This window comes from Daldinia childiae (assembly GCF_008694065.1).
Source record: "Daldinia childiae strain JS-1345 chromosome Unknown Scaffold4, whole genome shotgun sequence".
Classification (NCBI taxonomy): Eukaryota; Fungi; Ascomycota; class Sordariomycetes; order Xylariales; family Hypoxylaceae; genus Daldinia; species Daldinia childiae.
In genome coordinates this window covers 2,319,753-2,341,393 of record NW_022984645.1, presented here as the reverse complement: position 1 = coordinate 2,341,393, position 21,641 = coordinate 2,319,753, and the positions used below count along the sequence as shown (strand labels likewise).

The 21,641-nt window shown below is 44.5% G+C and overlaps 7 protein-coding genes across 7 annotated transcripts; 4 read left to right on the top strand and 3 right to left on the bottom strand.

Moving 5' to 3' along the window:
* Nucleotides 1-484: 484 nt before the first annotated feature.
* On the bottom strand, nucleotides 485-1,510 carry GL218_04952 (DNA replication regulator SLD2; the record flags this gene model as incomplete). The annotated part of the gene is made up of 3 exons (XM_033581584.1): nucleotides 485-948; nucleotides 1,029-1,304; nucleotides 1,369-1,510. 3 exons carry the CDS (start codon nucleotides 1,508-1,510, stop codon nucleotides 485-487), a joined length of 882 nt encoding a protein of 293 aa, XP_033435334.1.
* Nucleotides 1,511-1,929: 419 nt separating this feature from the next.
* GL218_04951 (putative RING finger protein C16G5.03) lies at nucleotides 1,930-2,880 on the top strand (the record flags this gene model as incomplete). Its single annotated transcript, XM_033581583.1, has 1 exon — nucleotides 1,930-2,880. The coding sequence occupies one exon, from the start codon at nucleotides 1,930-1,932 to the stop codon at nucleotides 2,878-2,880; it is 951 nt and encodes a 316-aa protein (XP_033435337.1).
* A 5,156-nt stretch (nucleotides 2,881-8,036) lies between these two features.
* Nucleotides 8,037-8,834, top strand: GL218_04950 (Esterase LovG; the record flags this gene model as incomplete). The annotated part of the gene is made up of 1 exon (XM_033581582.1): nucleotides 8,037-8,834. The coding sequence occupies one exon, from the start codon at nucleotides 8,037-8,039 to the stop codon at nucleotides 8,832-8,834; it is 798 nt and encodes a 265-aa protein (XP_033435336.1).
* Nucleotides 8,835-9,628: 794 nt separating this feature from the next.
* On the top strand, nucleotides 9,629-9,946 carry GL218_04949 (uncharacterized protein; the record flags this gene model as incomplete). Its single annotated transcript, XM_033581581.1, has 1 exon — nucleotides 9,629-9,946. The coding sequence occupies one exon, from the start codon at nucleotides 9,629-9,631 to the stop codon at nucleotides 9,944-9,946; it is 318 nt and encodes a 105-aa protein (XP_033435791.1).
* A 529-nt stretch (nucleotides 9,947-10,475) lies between these two features.
* GL218_04948 (uncharacterized protein) lies at nucleotides 10,476-12,505 on the bottom strand (the record flags this gene model as incomplete). Its single annotated transcript, XM_033581580.1, has 7 exons — nucleotides 10,476-10,819; nucleotides 10,878-11,057; nucleotides 11,115-11,652; nucleotides 11,708-11,925; nucleotides 11,980-12,170; nucleotides 12,221-12,276; nucleotides 12,341-12,505. 7 exons carry the CDS (start codon nucleotides 12,503-12,505, stop codon nucleotides 10,476-10,478), a joined length of 1,692 nt encoding a protein of 563 aa, XP_033435792.1.
* Nucleotides 12,506-18,905: 6,400 nt separating this feature from the next.
* GL218_04947 (Demethylsterigmatocystin 6-O-methyltransferase) lies at nucleotides 18,906-20,320 on the top strand (the record flags this gene model as incomplete). Its single annotated transcript, XM_033581579.1, has 5 exons — nucleotides 18,906-19,088; nucleotides 19,141-19,264; nucleotides 19,312-19,435; nucleotides 19,493-19,947; nucleotides 20,007-20,320. 5 exons carry the CDS (start codon nucleotides 18,906-18,908, stop codon nucleotides 20,318-20,320), a joined length of 1,200 nt encoding a protein of 399 aa, XP_033435785.1.
* Nucleotides 20,321-20,802: 482 nt separating this feature from the next.
* GL218_04946 (putative uracil-5-carboxylate decarboxylase protein) lies at nucleotides 20,803-21,099 on the bottom strand (the record flags this gene model as incomplete). The annotated part of the gene is made up of 1 exon (XM_033581578.1): nucleotides 20,803-21,099. One exon carries the CDS (start codon nucleotides 21,097-21,099, stop codon nucleotides 20,803-20,805), a length of 297 nt encoding a protein of 98 aa, XP_033435786.1.
* Nucleotides 21,100-21,641: the final 542 nt, after the last annotated feature.

Here is a 21,641-nt window from a genome sequence, read left to right as displayed (position 1 = left end):
GTAACTTGTCTGCTCATCTACGGCGCCTGAATCTACCCCCAAACCCAGACGGAGGTCCCTTTGCTCCATGATTCTTTAGCTTTAGCCTCTTGAAGTTGGCATGGGCTAGCTCGTTGACCTTCCTAGCAACCTTTTGGACTTTGCCATCCTTCTTTTCCGTCTTCTTTTTCTTCTCTCTACATGCTTCGTCTCCTTGGGCTCTTGACCTTCATCTTCTATGAAGTCGGATTCAGAGTCGGATCCCAAGTCTAGCGGTGGACTATCGCCACCCTTCGTCAGGTTTGCCTGCGTCTCAGGCACGACGTCGCCTTCATCATCTGTTCCCGGTTGTTCTTGCGCAGGCTGCTGTGGCCGTTTGCTCCTGGTTGGCCTCATGTTGACTTTTCGCGTAGTCCTCTTCTGTCCTTTCTTTTTGTATACCTTCAGGGGCTGTCCGCTACGCCCTACTTGCTCTTCAGGTGCACTATCGTAAAGATCCTCATCGTCAAATCCCCAAGAAGGCTGGGGCCTGACTATCTGGCTCGAGGATATCCTCCTTCTTCTTTACTGGCTTCGTAGTGGCTGATGAGTTGTCATCATTCTCTGCCTCGCGTAAGGCTTCGAGATCGTCATCTAGTGCTTCTTCCTCTAGCTTACGTAGACTCGCCACTGCGCTGCTGAGACTACGGCCTAGAGGCTTGCGTGGCAGGCGTAGGGGTGCAGGAGCTATGTAATCGCCGTTTTCGTCCACTGTTGCCAGGGGTGCCCTCCTGAGAAAAGATGGTGTAGTCAATTGCAACTTGCGGATCGAACTGGGAGTTCTGCCTAGAGGAGCATTGCTATCTCGTCGCGAAGGTGTCATAAAAAGTGTTGTGCGCTTGCCCGACACAGGAGTTTTATCCAGTTTGATAGCATCGCCGATATTCTCACTAGTAGCATTTTTGCTGGGAGTAGCTTGGATCGCACCATCTTTCAAAAATTCGCCAGTTCTATTTCTTGAAGGCGTGTTCTCGTCGTCTCTTCCAACAAATCAAATAAGCCCAGGATACGTCCATCTCTTTGGGGGGTAGGTCCAATTGAAGTAGGAACAGCAGGGCTAAACAGTTTCCGCGAGGATGGCGTCTCAAACATCTCGGGATCTATGATTCGTTCCCGTATATGGGAAGGTGTCTCAGCTGGCTTTGACCGTTTCGAGGGCGTCACTGCGAGAGCTTCTTCCGGCTCACGTTTCCGAGAACTTGATGATTCCTTCGCCTTTGCTTTGGCGGGAGGGAGTTTGCCAGCTAAGATATCACGGACTTGGTTGTACTTTTTATATTTTCGAGCTGAATAAGATACCAATTAGTTCTCATTCCCAATTGAAAGTCCATCATCCGGGTCAAATCTAACCTATTTCTGGATTTTTCTTAATATCCTCGCGCCCCGGCTTTGCACCGGCATTCTGGTTTGCCCAGTCGGCCTCGAAGTGCTTAAGGTCGACGCGTAGTTGCTTGCAAGTCTCTTCATATTGATGTCTTTCACTTTCATCCATCTTAACTAAGATATGAGTTTAAACAGTGCTATTCGTAAACGCTGCGTAAATTGTTAATAATTGTTGCAAAATAATGGATTTGAGAGTAGGGAATGTTTTTGATAGGGAAGGTTAATCCATTAAAACGCGACAAGCTTTAATGGAACGCGACGCGGGACAATCTAGTGGGGCACTTTAAATGATCTACCTTAGTACATGTACATACCCACCTTAAGGGGAAGTCATTACGTCAGCAATTCGGAATGCCGCTATAGTGGAAACCGAGCCATTGTTTGTACTCTTGTACTTTCGTATCTTGTTTATCCCTGTCAATCGCCATTTGTTTGTAACTAAATTGCCTCTAAACATCGAGGCTATTTTCAACTGGTTACAACATTCCGTACCTACTGCTCCTACTCACAGCATCACTTCCTATCTATATGGACGTAAATTTAGATGCGACCGATATACAATCTCAAATACTCCAAAATACTCTTGTAGAGGTAGCATTGTCAAAGAAACAACCCGAAGCCGATAATCCAAACGAAACATGCTGCGTCATCTGCCTCGATAGCATCACCGAGATCTGCGAGGCCAGGCCTTGCAGTCATCGGAACTTCGATTACCTCTGCCTTCTTAGTTGGCTAGAGCAGCAGAAGAAATGCCCTCTTTGCAAGAGCAATGTCGATGAGGTCTGGTACGATTTCGAAAACGATAGCCCTGATGCGAAAAGTAGGGTATACCTAGTTCCGCCCCCGAAGGCGTCATCAAAACAACCCCTACAGTCGCATGCTCAAATCTACCATCCACGAAATGCGTTTTCGAGACCAAACCGTCGACGATACGAAGAAGCGCCTCCGCGGCGGGTAACTGTTAACGAAGCTATTCTCCGCCGGCAAGATGTCTATCGCAATCAACTCTACTCCCTACACGTCGGATCGAACCAAAGATCGGGCTATCGAGATTTAACTCCACAAGTGTTCGAATCCGATCCCGAGATGATATCAAGGGCGCGAACATGGCTCAGGAGGGAACTACAAGTCTTTGAATTCCTTCGAACTCCACCCACCGCGCAATCCAGCGACGATGCGATGACGAGAAGACGTGCGAATAACGCCGAATTTCTGCTTGAGTATATAATCGCTATCCTAAAGACTGTAGATATTCAAGGAAGCCAAGGGCAAGCGGAAGAAATGTTGAAAGATTTCCTCGGTCGCGATAACACCAAGTTACTCCTTCACGAGCTCAAGAACTTTCTGCGCAGCCCCTGGTCGTTGGAGGCCTGGGATCGCAAAGTCCAGTATCCAACGGCGAGGAAGCGACCAGTTGAGGAAGGTGATGTTGAAAGTAATGCCCAAGCGAGCAACGCATCTCAGATTTGTAGCCGTTGAGAGCTAGACACGGAAGCGACGGGCTTGCGATTCCTATCGTCCTTCATACTCAACCCGTCACCATAATAGGAGATATAATACGAACCAATATACACCAGATTAAACCCCCTTACTATTATCAATTCTAATATTTGATACGTCGTGGCCTTGTATTCGAGTCTAGAACCAACAAGTTTGGCTCCTTCAATATGTCAGTGTGGGACTCTTGGATAATCATGCTCGAGTTTCTATAAGCACACTTCATAAAGTAGAACTTTTCACGAGTATCCGAGGCCGGTCGCTCAAGTCATGCCTAGGTGAGATAGCGCCGTCCGTTATACCTACCGACTTCCGAATTGGCTTGGGGTAGTATTTGAAGTAGTCGACGAGGTCTTCACATAATCATGCTCAAGATAATGAACCATTCAGACCCCCTGCTCGAGTTTGTGGGTGAATTACAGCTCATATATTAACCTTGACATATAAGAGATAACCGAATTGCTCACAAAACGAACTACTTCATGGGGGAAGACTCGCGGTGAGAAGTTAATGTGCATATGTGTATGCCCAAGAACATGGTTTAAAAGGGAATTGCTCAAAGTTAGTGATGGCACCCTTATGAGCCCTAATGTATTATATCTTACCATGTACCCTATGTCGTGCAAGATATTAGATGACATAGGCTCCAATCCGTCCAACTGACGTTATCTCACTAAGAGATCTGTCTTAGCTTTCTTGTAAGTGCGAGAAGTAACACTGAAGCCTCGGATCACGTGCATGTCTCTATTTATCTAACATACCAAAGTATGAAGAACGCATTTAACTCTAAATATTCAATGTACATGAGATACAATTAAAAGTTGAAAATATGTAGCTCCTTAGCGAAGGTTCGAATGTTGTCCAGGACGATCAAATAAAATACCTACCTAGGTACCTGGCCCTCGCTAGTGAATTAATTCCATTTCGGGATATGACAAGGATCTATGATTGGTCAGTTAATGCTGCAAAGCTTTAAGGTTCGAACCTTATCCCCAACCAGACCCACTGAAAGAGCCTCAAAGTCAAGATCAATATCAAAATCATCTATGAGGTACCTAACGTATCAAAATCAAGAAGAGGTACACGCGTACTTTCAAACGTAACTTTAGGAACCAACAGACCACAACCTTCGACTTAAAAGGCATGTCAGGAATAGTTCACATCAAACTGTAATTACACCGCCCAAATAGTATATATATTTGGACATCCCCTTTTACTCTCACATCCTTCGGCTACCCCTCCACCCATAGGCAGCCCTCCAATCCCCCATGCCTACCGATTACTCCTACAATCTTCGTGTTGTCCTTTCCAGCCATTTTGGATACATCGTACTACTTAGCTACCTCTTACTCTCACCTTCCGCTACTACTCACCTATCTATTAGCTCTCAGCTTAACCCCGGACACCATCCTCCGGCGATCGGCTGAGACTGCCTTTGGGAAGCGATGACGAGAACTTGGCCCGCCTTCCAACCCGCGAGTGACATACGAACACCAGCCAGAGGACCACATCGGCTAGCCCTCCACGTCTGCGACGGGTCTACTATTGGCTGACTTAGAGATCGAGGTTTAACCTACTCATGTTATTCGCTTCACTCTTGCACACTTAGAGTAAAATGGGAGTACCTATCTAGGTCAATGCAGTGGAACTTTTGCTATAGTTCTGACCTGCTAAAACCAAACTTTCCAACATTTCTCTCCATTGAGACAGGCATTGATATGATGTATATTGGAAAAAAGATACATTTCTAAATTTCTCCTTTGGTTACTTTATATTGGAGAAGAAGTTTAAATTTGGATAATTGGCGGCTATGTCAGACAGTTAAACTTTTATCATTACTCACCTACATAATACACGAATTTAAACGTAATATTAGTTGAGATCGATTCATTCCACAAGCATCCGAATATCTTTGTAGCTAATTTCTAAGTCCGTCTTTCATTTTGTAATCCTTTTGATAGTTTTGACAGACTTTTCTCCGCGACCTATCTGTATTAAGTCTTCCAGCTAATCCTGTGGTTCAGGAGCTCCCGATTAGGCTCTCAGTTGCTATTATTTTGTTCTCACTACGCACGGAAGGGTTTCACGATGATATCATCGGGGTTAGGAATGATGGGTACCGGATCATTTCACGGCATACCTACAGCGACAATGGTCCACCACACCTGCTCGAAATCTCGTTCTATGATATTAGGTACAAGCACAGATAGCCCCACAGCGTATATGGTAGCGTCATAAATACGATTTGAAATGCGACGGCCTGCGAGATGGATCGCTGGCGATGCAGGTGGTAAACTCACGAAGTTGTCTAGGATCGCAGTTCTAGTAGGAAAAGAAGGTTAGGCCCCTACGTACATTTGTAACAGGCTCGATACCTACCGTAGGTCCGTTACTCGGTGAGAAAATAAGGGGCTATACAAGTTCGATATTAGTAGTGATCAGGTAGATTAATTATTGAGAGTGTAAGATCTGAACTTGTGAACATTATTGAAGCCGAGAATGGCCAGCATGCATGCGCGAGTCTTCTCGATCCCCGCAAAATACACATGTCCAGCGACGGAACCCCCCTCCCCGCCCCCCTTTTCTCGCAATCATTAATTTGCCCTAGTAGGTCAAACTGATCGGATCAATCAATACTACGCCTTCTCTCAGCAATGTCGTGGCGATAATCATGAGGTAAGAGGCGGAAAATTAACATCACGCTTCTTCATGATAGGAGCCTAACCCCGCCGTGGCTTCGGCTATAGTCCTTAAATCATCATCATTGCCTACTCCGATTTGAATACATGAAGGTTATTTCCTATCGATATCGGATTGGGGTTGTGGTTCGAGTGAATAATGCTTAACATGCCGCGGGCCGGAGTAACTAACGAGATTTCAAGCCTAAGAAGGCTTGGTTGAGAGGCGAATAGTAGGGTAGGAATGACTGTACTATCACACTTGAATTCAAGCAGGCCAATCAGGGAGGGAAGCCATCTCCCTTGCAGTTTAGTACGTATACCCCAACTTGATCGTTTTAAGTTACATTTATATAAAGAATTATGGCGACGATATCATCAATATAGTATTTAGAGATATATCTCTCCTTAATTTTTAGGTGTTTTATAAGAGGACGTCATATGATTCAACCATGGAGCGCGGGCAGAGCCGCTAACACAAGGATTGAATAAGCCCAGGACAGTGTGAAGGTATTGTGAAATATCTAGTGAGAACAGCGATATACAAGTTGTATGAGTAACTAAATCACCTGACTGAGCTTCGTGGGGCAGGAGAGAAGCCAGGTAATGCATTGGGTAATAGTCTCTCAGCTATTTATTTCAACGATGTTCATAAACTAATCTCCTGAGACGTAACTAATGTTGTTTATCGGTTGTTTAAAGCTAAGGTATTGTAGTAGAACCACATAACACCATAATACCCGAGCCAGTACAATTCCCTTTCGGCAACAAGGTTATTGATATAACGATTATTTAAATTTGATATGCCTCCTTTATTTTTTTTATTATCTTCACCAACCATCACGATATACTCATCACAAATAGCATATCCGGTAATTTTATTTAATCATCATAACGCTGGTTACCAATCTCAGCAACCCTTTATACACCACCATATACGTATTCTAAGATGTGCCACTGCGACATGGCCCAAGTAATGTGTGGGACGTGCGGGAACGTATCGAAACACTACGGTAACTATAATTTCTGTGACAATCGATTGGCGTGTACTAGGTATTGTCCGAAACTAGAAGTCAATTTCTTGGGATCGAGGGTCCTGGATTGTGACAAGTGCAAGTTACTTTGGGACGTCTTCACTAACATAAACGAAAAGTATGACCAGGTAGAAGAAGGTGTGGAAACAGAGGAAGAAATGCAGAAGCAATTCGTGGAAGAGATGCTGGAGCAGGAGTATCAGCAACCGCAAGAAAGACGGGAAATACAGAAAGAACAGAAAGAAACCCCCAAGAAATAAGTCCTAGGGGTTGAAGTCAGAGCTTGGACTTGCTGGAACCTAAACCTGATTTCGGTGGTTCTACTATAGTTTATTATAAGTAATATGTTGTGTAGAGTAGTTTAGATATTCACTTTTAAGTATAGTAGCTAAGTATACGATAAGCTTACTATTGTAGGTAATTATACCTTTTTTTACTAAAAAAGTTTAAAGAAGCTGTTTTTTTCTTGTGTAAATCTATCTTCATCTACCAACTTCTGCATTCAAAATAGGCACCACGCACCCGAAAGCGTTCATGTTAAATTGCATAATTATTAAGCTTGGATTTACCTATAAGTTTAATGTACTATCAGTAATCTGGATTTTGACTCAATCGACGAATGATCTGGGCGTTTTTGCATTGGAGTCTACCCCGAGTAACTGGGATGTCTTGATGTGCTTCTTGGCGGTGGGCACGAGTAGCTCAACGAAACCTCGTAGATCATAGGAGTATTGATGTAATATTTAAGAATGCGCGGTGGTCTTTTTTAATCGAATTGGAGTTTTAAGACTGTTGAAGGTTGGAGTTAACTTATTGTTATCTGATATATAAAGACTAAGTTAAAGGTTTAAGGCTTGTAATTCTTTTCGTGTTTGAGCTTCTTTATCACTATTCGGAAGTAGCCTCGAACTGGATTGGTTGAATTGTAGCCAATTAAAAATTGGAAACATTTACGTCCTGCCAACCAAATGTAAGCCTTTAATTAATGTAGTACTGCGGGATCTGACAAGAAAGATAAGCCAAGTTTAAAGGGACATAATACTTATAACACTAGGCTATTATCGGAGGATGAGCTGACACAGCTTACTAACCAAATATTGGTGAAGTCCGAAACAATCATCAAATTGCAACATTTTAATTGGTTAAAAAGAATATTTTGGTGAGGAATCCCGATCCCTCCGATTACGATTCGCTATGTATAGACGCGGATACGGAGTTTTTGATAACATCATCCACCATCCACCATCCACCATCCACCATCCACTATCTCCCATCTACTATCACTCCTCTTGCCATTTACTTAACCACCTAACCACTTAACCACTTAATTACACTCTTAAAATAGCCCACCCTTCCCGCATAGACCATCCTCTTTCGTTACTTAAACCCTGACCAACGTTGATCAAAAAATCAACTACATTGCACTATGACGACTAAGCGTGAAGATACAACCTTGCATTTACCGCGCATCCTCTGTTTGCATGGCGGAGGAACCAATGCCCGTATCTTTAGAGCCCAATGCCGCGTAGTGTCGCGGACGCTAGAGCCTTATTTTCGCATGGTGTATGCCGAGGCGCCTTACGAGTCTGGCGCCGGTCCGGATGTGCTTTCGGTCTATGCAGAGCACGGGCCATTCAAAAGATGGCTCCGTTGGCTTCCCGAACATCCGGAATTAGAAGACGAAAGCGCAGTTGCAGACATTAACGCCTCTCTGAAAGACGCTATGGATGCTGATGACCTCGCGGGTGCCACCGGTCCTTGGATCGGGCTTCTCGGATTTAGCCAGGGTGCTAAGATTGCCGCAAGTATATTATATCGACAGCAGATCCGATCCGAGAAGCTGGGGTCGGCACAGGCGGGTTCCGACTGGAAGTTCGCCGTGCTTCTGGCCGGACGAGCACCCATAGTTAACCTAGACCCCGAAGTATTCAAGTCATCTATGTTAAGCCGGGCGTCAGAGGTCGGCCTCACAGGTGCACCAGACCTAATGGAAATGATGAGCGGGAACCACGTCTTAAAGCTTCCGACTATCCACGTTCACGGACTCAGCGACCCGGGTTTGAATTTGCATCGCGAATTATTGGAAGAGTACTGCGACCCAGGGACTGCTAGGTTGATTGAGTGGGACGGTGCGCATAGGGTGCCACTCAAAGGAACTGACGTGCAGCCGTTGGTGGAGCAGATATTAGATGTTGCAAGAAAGGAGGGTGTGTTGAAACGTTGATAGATCTCCTTATCGCAATTCTGAGTACGGTACAAGGGCGGCTATGAAACTCCTTAATGTTAAGATGAGAATTAATTTCATATCTACGCTTAATTGGAATAGAGGGGATATCATCCGAAAATTGAGATTGCCACCAAAGTAGACTTAGACAAACCAACACTAGTAGTCAGGGGACATCAGATATGACACATAGAGGTAATATGGAAACATGATGATTAACTACCTAAGGTACACATGTCTTGCTTGTGTATACCGAATGATACTTGCCTGCGTAATGACAGCAGGCCTCCCTCCAGTAGCATGTACTTACAATACAGCGAAATATACATAATTCCTCCCTAGAGAATATTCCGACTAATAAGGAACTCACCAAATACGAACCCAAGCATCTACTTCTAGAAACGTAGTAGACGAGAGACGTAGTAGACGACTCACCCAGACGTATCGGATGAAGAATGTGTCGTTTTTTAATTGCTATTAACCTACCTGTATCCCCACGTCTTGCAAACTAGAAGTCAATCGATATTGACGTATGAAATATAGGGATCGGTGTTGAAGATACAGTCATTACACCCGTCACGTCCACATCAAGCCAAGCTTCATACATGATGTGGTTCTACTCTAGGTACTATGGATGTTTTACTATATAAACATGTCCGGGTCCAAAACTCTCCTACCTTGCTTTATGTTTCCCTTAAACCCACAACAATTACTAACTCTTTACTTGCCAACAAGTACCTTTACCCTCCGCACCTTATCGACAAAAAACGTTTGCGACTTAACAACCAGCCAAGATGACGTTTTCAGGCGACATCCAGAACGTTGAAGACCTCAATACCGTTCTGGAAGAAATCAACGATCTTGAAAGCGAAGTCAACGGTAAGATCATCGATGACGAGATCCTGTCTACCAGGAAGAGGAAAGAGTATGAACGACACATCGATTACATACTCGAAGCCCACAAAAAGCTAAAGGATGCCGAGGACTTGGACGTCCTCCAGGGCAAAGAAGAGAAGAAGCGAATCGAAGCTGGAATCAACACGCTGAAGTCGATGGAAGCAAAGATCCAGTATGCGTTCGAGCGAAGCGACGAGCTCGAAGAGTCCGATTAGAATCGGGACAAAGGCCCAGTAAAAGAAGAGCGAGAATTCTTTCGGGTCAAAAAAAAAAAAAAAAAAAGAGTTGATGATATTGATACCCTACGCGTCTAGGCTGGTATAGCTAGACAACACGGCGCTGCTTTTCTATTGATTTTTTGCGCTGATCTACGCACTGAGTTACTGCGGTCTTTTATCACAGCTGGGAAGAGGTCATGATGCTTACCCGTACCCCCAGCTAGCAGAATTTAGTACTAAATATATTTTAAACCCTACATGAGGCACACAGAACGATCTTTACAGTGATAATATGACATAGTAGGCCAGTTTATATACCACAAGCTAACCGAGGTTGGCATATTTACTATCACGACATCGAATAGCGGAGTATGGTATGATAACTCCCTAATCCGAAAATAGGGGTCGTACCACGCTATTGGATATGCACCTGTAATTGAGTATCTTCAAGTCTTCAAGGTCTTGGATATTTTCAATTCTTCAAAACTCAGCTATTGGATGCGTATATTTATAAGCTACGGTCATCTTAATGCGCAAATCGGAAATCCAAACGCTTATTCCCCTCGTCAGTTGTCGTCGATAGATACTCTAATTTCTCCTCCGCACTCATGACATTCCATTTCTTATCCCTGTACCTATTCCTAAGGACGTAGTATACCTTAGTGAGGCAGTATATGCCGATATTTCCGGCCAGAATAGCTATGAGTTGTCGATTACCCCGGCGGTAGAGTGGCGCGTCGTCTACCCGATAGATATTCGATGCTATGATGCCACCGGCCTGGCAGAACATGTTGTAGCATGCAGCTGACACTGTACGAGATCGCACGGTATTGGAATTCCGCGAGTTCCAGGCGACTTGGATAGCATGGGCTAATAATCGATTGTGAGTAGATTCCCAAGAATACAGGATAGGGGTTCGAGGATGTACCATTTGGGTATGCTAGTAAGAGAGTTGTCACAGTCCAGATGACCCATCTACTTGCGCTCGCTGTATCGGCCACATTAAGATATATCAAGAAAGGCAGGATCCATAATTGTCCAATCATCGCGACGAAAGTGAGTTCCCCGAATATTTCAGCTGCGTATGTGTTTGCAAGCATCGTAAAGACTATATCGTGCAGTTAGCGGATTTATATCATTATAAAGGACACTTGGATTTTCTTACTGTGGATTACTGTATATGGAATGGATAATAGATTTGATGTGAAGGTGTCAAACTTCATCTGCCGGAGCGAGAGTGTCAAGTACTGCTGCTCTGGAACAGAGGGGATCTGAAAGGTAAGTCCGATGATGTACAGCGGCCAAAGATCGAAATCCTGGAGACATTTCCATAACAGCTTCGGAGTTATAGGCTGGCGATTGTGCATACCGCTCTTGCTCGGGTCTTCTCGAAGCACTCTATTCACGATGATAGTCTCTTCTCGGGGCGTAAACCAACCATTCTTTCCTCGAAACCAGCTAGCTGTCTGACAGGGGCCAGCCGGCATTAGGACGAATGAGAATAGCCCCACGATCAGAGTTATCAAGGCCTCCAGTAGGAACAACCAACGCCAGCCAGAATACCCGAGAACTCCTCTCATCTTCAGAAGACCGGCACCGATAAGCGCCGAGAGGATATCGGCGACACTCATCATAGTCCAGAAGAACCCAAGGCGAATGGTTAGTTCGTGGTGTTTGTAGAAGTATGAGAGGTATAGGATAACCTAGATAAACAGTCAGCATCAACTAAGTTAAAAGCTTCTGATATTGGCTACTCGCATCGGGGATAAACCCTCCCTGAATTATTCCTAGCAAAGCCCGCGTTGCCAAAAACGAGCTCCGACCCGAAAGCCAGAATTGCCCCCCGGCCGCGATAGACCACAGAACCATTTGACTCGGAATCCATCGATCGGGTCCCATCCACTTAGACACAAGCTGGGAGGGTAGTTCTGCAATCAAGAATGATAACTTGAACACGCTGTTTCCAAGATTGTAGTCTGACAACTCGTCAGCGCCATGGATATGAGTGTCACCTTACAGACTAGCCTTACCGTTCGTTGACAAATTAAGATCATTGAGAAAGTTGTCCGTCAGAGCTTGCGATATGTTCGCTCTATCCAACTCAAGCGCCATAAACATGACGCAGGCCCAGACCATAATCCTCCAGTCTATTTTCCGGACGATCGCATATTCCTCCGCCCACGTCCAACGTGCTTTCGGATCGAAACGGTGTACGTTTTCCCTATTTCCGGATGAGATTCCACAAGGTTTTTCAAATTCGATATGACGTACCAGTCATCGCGGGGTTGGTATTTCTCTACCGTCTGGGGATCGTCAAATACGCTGGGCTATGCACGTATATCTGTCAGTTATTCCTGTAGGCACTTCGTATGTTTGGTGTGAGATTATTACCTGTGTCGCGATCGCGTTGATGTCGAAGTCTTTGTTACGCTGGAACCAAAAGCGCTTCTCTTCCTTCGGTACTCCCAATGGCGGTATGCCGTCACTATCGAGCGAGATAGTTGACTCGGTAGGCGTCTTCTTGTCGCCAATATCTTGGGCGAGAACGGTTGCCATCTTGGCGCAGCATTCGCTTGGGAAGGTAGCTCTGGTCGATCTTATCGAAATAATCCCAGGATCTCGGGACTTACGCTTTATATACGCCTAGTAAGGGGCTAGGAGGAGGGAACCACGACGCCGGTGGAATGGTATCATTGATCATGATAATTAGCTATGTACTACCACCGGCCAGGGATCTAGCTCAAGGTCCCCGGGCGTGGGGGGTTCTAGGTCTGGACCCGGAAACTATTTTTTAAAGATCTCTAGCACGCTCAAATATATAGATCGAGACTTGTAACATGGCTGAATGGCGACTATGGTGTAATAGCTGATACGCACGCGCTAGCTTGGTCTAGAATAAGTCTCCTCGCCTTCAAAACAAGTTTCTCAAAGGCAAAAAGTTAAACAAGACTTATAACATGGGCTTCCTTATCTAGGATGTTGCCCCTCCTTACACGGGAGATGATGACATTTGATATGCAGTGATGGACATTGCAGAACGCCTTAGTATCACGGAGATAGCTCTCCATATTCGATACCACGGTCTCCAATGAAGCTATAGTATTTAAATCCTGCAGGTACAAATGGGTAGTGCAGCTGAGCATGTCACGTAGTTGATACATACAATTGAGTCTTTACCTGCGTATAAGTCGTCAACTACTAGGATTTGAAGCTTTAAACGCCAAGATATTTATTTATTAGCCAAGCAGTTTGTCATATTCAATTACAATAGCAACACTGCGTTAGAGAAAGTAAATGTTTAGGTAGAAAAGCAAAAATTCCAGAAAGTTATGTACGGTGTGTTCTACCGAGATTGATGATGACAATTGGAGATGGGATGTCGCGATGTGTCGCCATCGAGTCTTTTTCCGATTATCAGTTATTGCTCAACTCTGATTGGCTCTGTCGTGAACTGGTGTGTACCCATCCCAGCACCGAAAGGAATTCGGCAACCTGCTATCCTAGCATGATATTTCTGACAATGATGTTAAATCCGGCATATGTATCGCATTCATTAAGATTTTTCATACTTTAGGTGTTCATCAACGTCGACGGGGTACGCGATCAGTCATGATTTGGACCCACAACGATTTTCACACTATTGAAAACTTGACTCTTTAACTATTCACCAGGCAATTGCATATTAATATATTAGCAAATACCAATCTGTTTATAGTATTATAAAACCTACCTACGATAGTGATTATCCTAGATCCGGGCGCAATGGTTTGGTTTAGGCGAAATGATAAAATGGAAAAAGTTCGGAGTTACCAGAGATTATGATAACTTCGTATACCAGCACGAAAATAGGAGTAAGTTCCGGAATATATTTGGGATTTTGCAACGGTCCCACCCAACTCTGTCAATCAAGGAGGACGCCAGTTACTCTTGGGGAAAGTCTATTGACTTTAAATAGAGACTTAAATGGAAGGTCAAAGGTATAATTAAAACTATTCAGCCAGTTCATCCTAACCTACTTCGATAGCCAAGATTTCTAGGTACTAGACTTTCGATGAGCCATGGGGGGAACGTCTTAACGGGTAAAAGGTTACAATTGATAATAACTGCGAATTATTTCGGAGTATACAAGCATAACCCCAAGATTTTTACCTTGTGTCCTTGATATGCATAGGTTAGAGGGTAATCAGCCCTCGATGATGTCTATTGGAATGATAAGTATCGCGGTATTTGGGATGGATTTCGCAAGGTCTACTGAAACTGACCGGCCCGATCTCCAGATGAGAGTGCCCCCCCTTATAGGCTTCTAGAGGTAGTCCTTTTGCCATTTTTTAACCTCCGGGCTTCTGAGCTTTGGTGATAAGGTCGTAATTGAGGCGGGCGAAGGCGTAGCAAGATCCATCCGTGAGTGGTGGGTACGGGTTCGACACAAGGTACATGCTGGGTTATGGCAGTGGGTTTAGATGTTTGGCTTATTGATAACTAGGCAAACTGCGAATGAATCCTCAAATTTGCAGATGTTGTCAACTCTTCGAAGTCAACAGTTCATATCGGAATCAAGAATCTTTTCTTTTTCTTTTTGCTATTGAGGAAAACAGCAGTTTGTTTTTGACAATACAACAACGTTAAAAAATTGAATCCCTCCAAGTTTCAAGGTTCTATGAAAACCAAGTCTGAGAAAATTGACTGAATTTTTCATCTCATAGCAAACTAGTTACGTTTCTGAGTACCCAAGGTATACAACTGACTTAATAAGCACCTGGTCACATAGTTGGCTCTGTAATACGTTATCTTGTGTGATTTAACGTGATTAGGTGGCTTTTCTCGTAAAAGATTCTCCTAATTGTGAAATATGAAATATCAATATGCAAGTCATAATATCACGGCGATTGACAGTAACTCTGTTTTTGTCATAGATGAACTTGATACTATAGAATCATTAACAGTAGGTTTGTTGCAAGTAGAAAAATTTAAGGCATTTGGTAACCTCGTTTTCGAAAACAAGGTTACGGTTACCAAGGCGGAACATTATGTGAAAGATAAATGGTGAATATGCTATGTGTGGTTTTGGATGAGCAAATTCGAGTCACTGTAGATTGTTACGCCTTGGTGGTGAGTAGTGAATCAGCAACTGAAAAATCATTCAATTCATTCAAAAGGCGAACCTACTCGTAATTTAAACAAGTCATAAGTAAACCTTGTACTTGATACTATCATCCGTCTGGTATTGCAACGCAGCATCTATTTAAATCGGCCCACACCAGATATTTCTACCTCCTATAAACATACACTTTCTCGAACCAAACCATCTACACACCCTACTTATTTCCCTAATAAGTTGCGGATCGTCAAGGCAAATCAACACAAAACCAACTTCAACCTCTGTAGTTTCCACCATGGATAAGATTCACCCGTTGCCCGACATCGTCATTATAGATGAAGAGGATCTCGATGAACTAGTTAGAGCGATTTTAAACCTCCAGAGAGACCTTATGACCTACCCCGACAATCTCGGTCTATTATCCTCGAGGGAAGAAGAGGCCATTGATAAGCATCTTGACTATATTCTACTTGCACACGTTTCTCTATGGACGCCAAAACGCAGGAAGAGAAAAAGGCCGACCCCAACAGCAACCGTTTGCAAAAAATCAAGTTAGCCCGTGACACGTTGAGGGTCATAGAACTACATTTCGAAATAGTCATAGGTTGTAATGATAGGGTGAAAGCTACGCTTGGTAAATGAAGCGAACGAATAACGAGAAGTGGCTACCTTTTATTCTTACAAACCTGTTGTTATTCGAAGGGGTCGGATCTTGGATAGCTCATGGTTTTATTTAATCTAAAAAACGTTAAATACTAGGCCAACCGAAATCCTCCTCGATGGAATAAAAGCCGAGAGTTGATTAAACTAGACCTCGCCATTATCATCAAATGACCTTACCGTGCGCATGTCGTCGATGTCTCGAGAAACCTGGTCGCCGGACCAATCTTCCTACCGCCTTTCATGTCCGTTAGCCTAAGCGTCTCCGTTCCCTCAGTAGTTCTCGAAGCATTCGGGTACGAGCCAGAGCTGTCTGAATTTCCACCTTTCTTTTTTACAAACCCTAAGAACCGGCCAGAGAGTAGGTATTGTACCAACGATAATTATGACATGCATCTGAAACACATTAGTATGATATAAAATAGAACCTAGCACCATCGTTCAGGGGCTTTCTCCGTACCTCGCAGCTATTCCAAGTCAGTTAGATCCTCAAACGAAGACTCGGCTTTCAGAACTTACAGGTACCATATGGCGATGCTGCTCCAAGACCATGTTATGTCTCTATGATTGCCTAGATTATGGGAACGCATAAAATAGATCTTAGCAATAGTAGCTCCGGCAGCACTGCATACCGTTTAGTAAACTTAAGCAAGTAGAAAGTTATCAGAGGTATCTACAATATGCTACCCCCCATCAAGCAGCTGAGGCCTATCTTCATCTTGCGGTGAATGTTGAGTTGAGTTATTATAAGCGACGGGAAAACGGCTAGGAGGACATCCATGAATGCTGTATATGCCGACGGGATAATACCGCTATAAGAGCTTGACGATGATTTAGTGAGGAGCTATTCTTATCGATGAATTAACACTACGTACTGGAGTACGGGACTTATACAGCTCCCTTCAACTTCAGGCCTCCATTGTTTCTCGATAGGGATGCAGAAACGGAGGAGGACGACTATTGCGATAAAGTTTCCGATAACTAAGATGGTACCTAACGTCCAGAGGCAGGCTAGATGTAGTCGCGTAGCGGTAACTCCAATTAATCGAGTTAGAAATATTAAGATAGAGATCTTGCTAAGCGTCGACGATACGAGAGAAAATGAAGGTGCTATAATGGTATATTTTATTGCCATCTCTCTGTTGCGAGGATCGGTGATAGTGTCGATGTGCCTGCCGAGTCCGTAATGAACAGCGATCGTAACGAATATCGAGCAGATGATCGCGAATACCTATTTTAGACCGCAGTTAGGCTTGCCACATAGCTCAGATGATAAAAACGTACGGCAGATAAAGTCATGAAGATATCATCCCAGCTAGCTCGGTCCATTATCACTGAGAGAATTTAAGATTAACGAATGTCCTCTTAATGTTGACAGATCTGATGGATTGGACGAAAGATCGAATCGTAGGCACGTCGAAGGTAACCAAACAGACGTATTTTGACGCCCAACTTACTTTTTCTGGTCCAAAGTCTTGCAGCACATAAAATAATAACCAATGATCCGAGACCCCAGGCCAGGGCAATCAGTATGACTGAGTTACCATTTTCGGCCATTCCTTCATTTCCTTTATCAAGGCAATATAGGTGACCAGTTGGAGTTATGATAAGTATTGAGGGAAGGAAATGGTAGTAAATGAAGGCTTTGCTAGCTACCCTCAAAGGTTATTATGAAATAGGAAATAGGGTTAGAAAGTGACGTAGGATATAGGATATATATTTCCTTAATTAAAGCCATGTGATCTTTTATGTATGAGCCCCGTCAGTAAGGCCTTGGAATCATTAGCTAGGATAACTTAGCAAGTCCCCGCCCCCCAATTATTCCCAGTTCACGCCTCACTACGGTCACATACTATATTAGAGCTGAGTCCCTACCTCTCAATCCGTGCTATACAGTATCCTGATAAGTTGACCCGTTTACCCAGAAGAGTCGTACCGCACGAAAGGGGGCATCGCATGAAAGGGAGTATCATCTAATATAAGTACCTGTCAAGATCTAGTAATAATTGACGTATCTGTAACTTTATCTACTTTTCACTAAACTCTATGTGAGATGAGTATTGAAGACGTTACTGAAAAAGATTATGTGGATATTATTTAAAACGTAGTAGTAACCTTGTACCCAGATGACGATAGTCGTGCTTCAGTATGACGATAAAATCGAAGGTCTTCACTCTTCTAGACTCGTACGGCGAGATACTACATAGGTATGTTAGGGAGTACATCCTAGGATGACATGACAAGGTTATCCTGAGATACCAACGACGCCGGAACGATTCTCTCTATCCTTCTTTTGCTTTTCTAGCCTCGATTAGGGAGTACATAACATGGTGAGGCTATCCTAGATTATCACAGTAGCGTTGGATTCACGACCGCTTTATTAGCGGAAAGCTTATTTGTGTGGGACTTGGGCAAGGAATTAGTTCAGAGACCGCTCCAGAAAAGTATACTATCACTGAGGCTACCTAGAAGACTACCCAGAGGGCTACTAGAGGATTATGAGATAGAGGGGCTTTGTATAACCTCAAGAGTGAAGCCATGTTAAAGGGGGATCTATCACGATATAATAGAGGTACACCATAAGGTAGACGTTAGACATTAGTCCTATATAAGGATGTTATTCCGCCCCTTATTCTTGGAAAGTATTGGTCAACATTGCTAATAACTACATTAGTTAGATGATCCCCCGTCTCCCACTCTACACGGGACCCTATAATCTTTCCCAAACCAAAAACATATACGATTTGGTTACAGCTGATTCCTCACACCTGTGATAGGCTCATATCACGTGTCACGAAATCTCTATCGAGGATGATCGTTCTAATAGTATAGGGGCAGATTCGCTTCTACCGAGTCGTTGTAAATCTACGCCGCTTACATACCTCATGAAGACAACCCCCCTTTAAGTAACGAGTATTGCGCACAAGGTAGGATTGGTGAATGAGACTGAAAATAGACTCTTAAGAGAACAGCACTAACGTCTGCCATGGTCAGGTTAAGGAATTTCCCTCGGTCATATCCGTCTAATTTAAATACAAAGTGTGATTTTAGCACAACATTGGTAGGAGTACGCAACCCGAGAGATCCTTCAATTTATAGACCATCATTTCAACGACAACCCTCTAACATTTTCTTTTCCATTAACCTCTCCTAGGACCAAATGCAACAACTGTCTCGGAATTGCATCTTGTCATCAATATGCTTCCAGAATCTGAGAGGCTCGAAGCCCTCGAAATTGCTTCCGCGATCACCAAGACGCTATCAGGAAAGCCAGGATCAGATCTCTCTGAATCATCACGAGTGCAAGCTTTAGAAGCGATACGGAAGCTTCAGAACACCCTAGAAAAACCGGAAGATGGAATGTTGAAAGTCGCATTCGCTGTAAGATTGATCCTTGCAAATTTAAGCTCAAAGGTAATCTAATTCGCCACAGCCCATGATCTGGATGTGCATTCGGACTTGTCTTGAGCTGAACGTATTTCGTATGCTCGAAAGACAGGACGTAGTGTCGGCAGAGACGATCGCCAAAGAGAGCGGTGCTGATGAAATATTGATCCGTAGGTAGCGTAGAAACTCTTGTCTGCGTATGTTAACCATAAGACAGGACGACTTCTACGCATACTGACGGCATCAGGCTACGTCTCTGAGAAAGGCAACGGCCTATACGGATCAACTAAATGGTCAAGTCACCTAAGTCGACGAACTAGCGAAGGGATGGTAAAACACTTGTAAGTGAAATCTTATAAAAATTAGTATAACTAGATTTCTTTCTGATGGTTAAAAAGATTCGATTTATGTGCACCAGCCACTATCGAAGCACCCAATTGGTTCAAGAGGGCAGGATATCAACTCCCTACCGATCCGGCGAAGGGAATTCTCCAAACGACCCACGGCTTTGAAGAGCCTCTCTTCATTTGGTTTACGAAGCCGGAGGCTAAAGAAGCATGGGATAACGCAAACACCTTTTTCGAAGCCGATCGAGGCAGCAGCCCATCTTGGGTTTCTTGGTTCCCCGTGAAGGAGAAGTTACTCAAGGGTTATAACAAAGATCTGCCCGTGCTTGTGGACATTGGCGGCGGTCGCGGGCATGACATTGTAGAATTCTCCGAGAGGTTTCCAGACGTGGAGGGAGACCTTATCCTACAAGATCAGCAACTTGTACTTGATAGCCCTGTCGCTGACTTACCCGCCACGGTTAAGAAATACCCCATCGACTTCTTCAAAGAACCGCCTGTAAAAGGTAAAGTTGTTACGACCCATCTCAATAGACCCCAGGGGCTACATTACTAATTAAACTAGGCGCCCGAATCTACTATATGAAGTATGTCTTACATGACTGGCAAGACGATGCATGCCTTCAAATATTGAAAAATGTCTCGGCTGCCATGACGAAAGGTTATTCGTATCTTGTCATCAACGATATGATTCTACCCGAAGAAGGTTGTCCTCTTTTTCCGGCACTATGGGATGTTTTGATATTTATTGTCCTTTCATCTCAAGAAAGGGTAGTGAGTCAATGGAATGACCTCTTGCCTGCTGCCGGATTAGCTGTCGAAGGTTTGTACCAACCCCCGGGGGAAGGACTGGGTATCATCGTGGCCACGCTCAAATAAAGTGTATAAAACAGTCGGCAAGGAGTAATAAACCTATTGCAATGAACCTATAGTTAATGTGACTTGGTCAAGGTGCTGGGGTTTGCATATGGTAGATTTAGGTATACGATCACGGGTATATTCATCATTCATGCCAACTACAAGTCTCAAACTAAGAATTAGCACGCGTAATCATGAACTTAGGTTAGCATACCCCGTCGGGAATACCGTCGGAAGTATATTTAAACCTAGAGTAACTTCAGCTATCTTCATACAGCCGTAGCACCTCAATAGCGTTACCCCCCATAACCGCTCTCCCGCGGTCGGTCGCATCCCTAAGGCTTTCCTCACAGCCTCCGCGTTCCAAGTCACGCTCTCCCATTCGCCCTGCTCGTCGCTATTTAGCGGTGGAAAGAATGGATGGTCCGTGCCGAACATCAGTCTATCGGTCCCGCTAGCGTCGATCGCTGCTTTTAGCCCAACCTCAGAGTACACAACAGCATCTAGGTAGATCTGCTCCCGAAGGATCTGCCATATCGTCCGTCGGCCAGGCCCGCCTTGCCCTCCTGGACTAAATGACCATCGTGGACGATACAGCTTTCGATGCGGCCCGCTAAGAAAGGTAGCGTTCCGCCGCTATGCGCTAGTATCAAGCGCAACTCCGGCACTTGATCAAATACGCCTGCAAGGTACATCCTCGCCACCGCGATCGTCGTCTCCATGGGAAACCCTAGGGCCAGCGGAAGTACATGACCGTATTCTTCAGTAGCGGGGACCCCACACTTCGCTCGGCAGGCCATAATGCGGGTGTAGGAATATGGTCAGCTTGTTAGCGGCGAGCGCGGAGAAGACCGGCACTAAGGCCGGATCATCGAGTCCTTTTCCGAGCCCCGACGTTCCCAGAATCACCCCTCGGCAGTACTTCAGGCTGCGGATGTGTCCTATAGCTGCAAGAAGAGTTTCGGGAGGGGCAGTCAGCGGCAGAGTTGCGAAAAAGAACAGCCGGCCCGGAGTCGCGGCGCACATATCGGAAAATTCCTGGTTGATGGACTTGGCAGCAGTTTCTCCCCGTCCTCGGTAGCGACAAAGTCGAGCCATGGATTCGCAAGCGAGATGACCGAGATGTCAATTTTATGCGTGTCCATAAAATGAATCTTTTGACTAAGGGAGGAATAATGCGTCGTCACCGGTCGGCCGGGAAGGTGAGATGACGTCTTCTCCGGATTTTCCGATGTAATCTTGTCAAGCGATTCCGCTTCGGCGGGTAAGATGATGAGGCGGGGCTCCTTTGCGCCGGCGAACTTCCGGATTAGGGGTATGCTGTTTCGGGATTCCAGGAGTT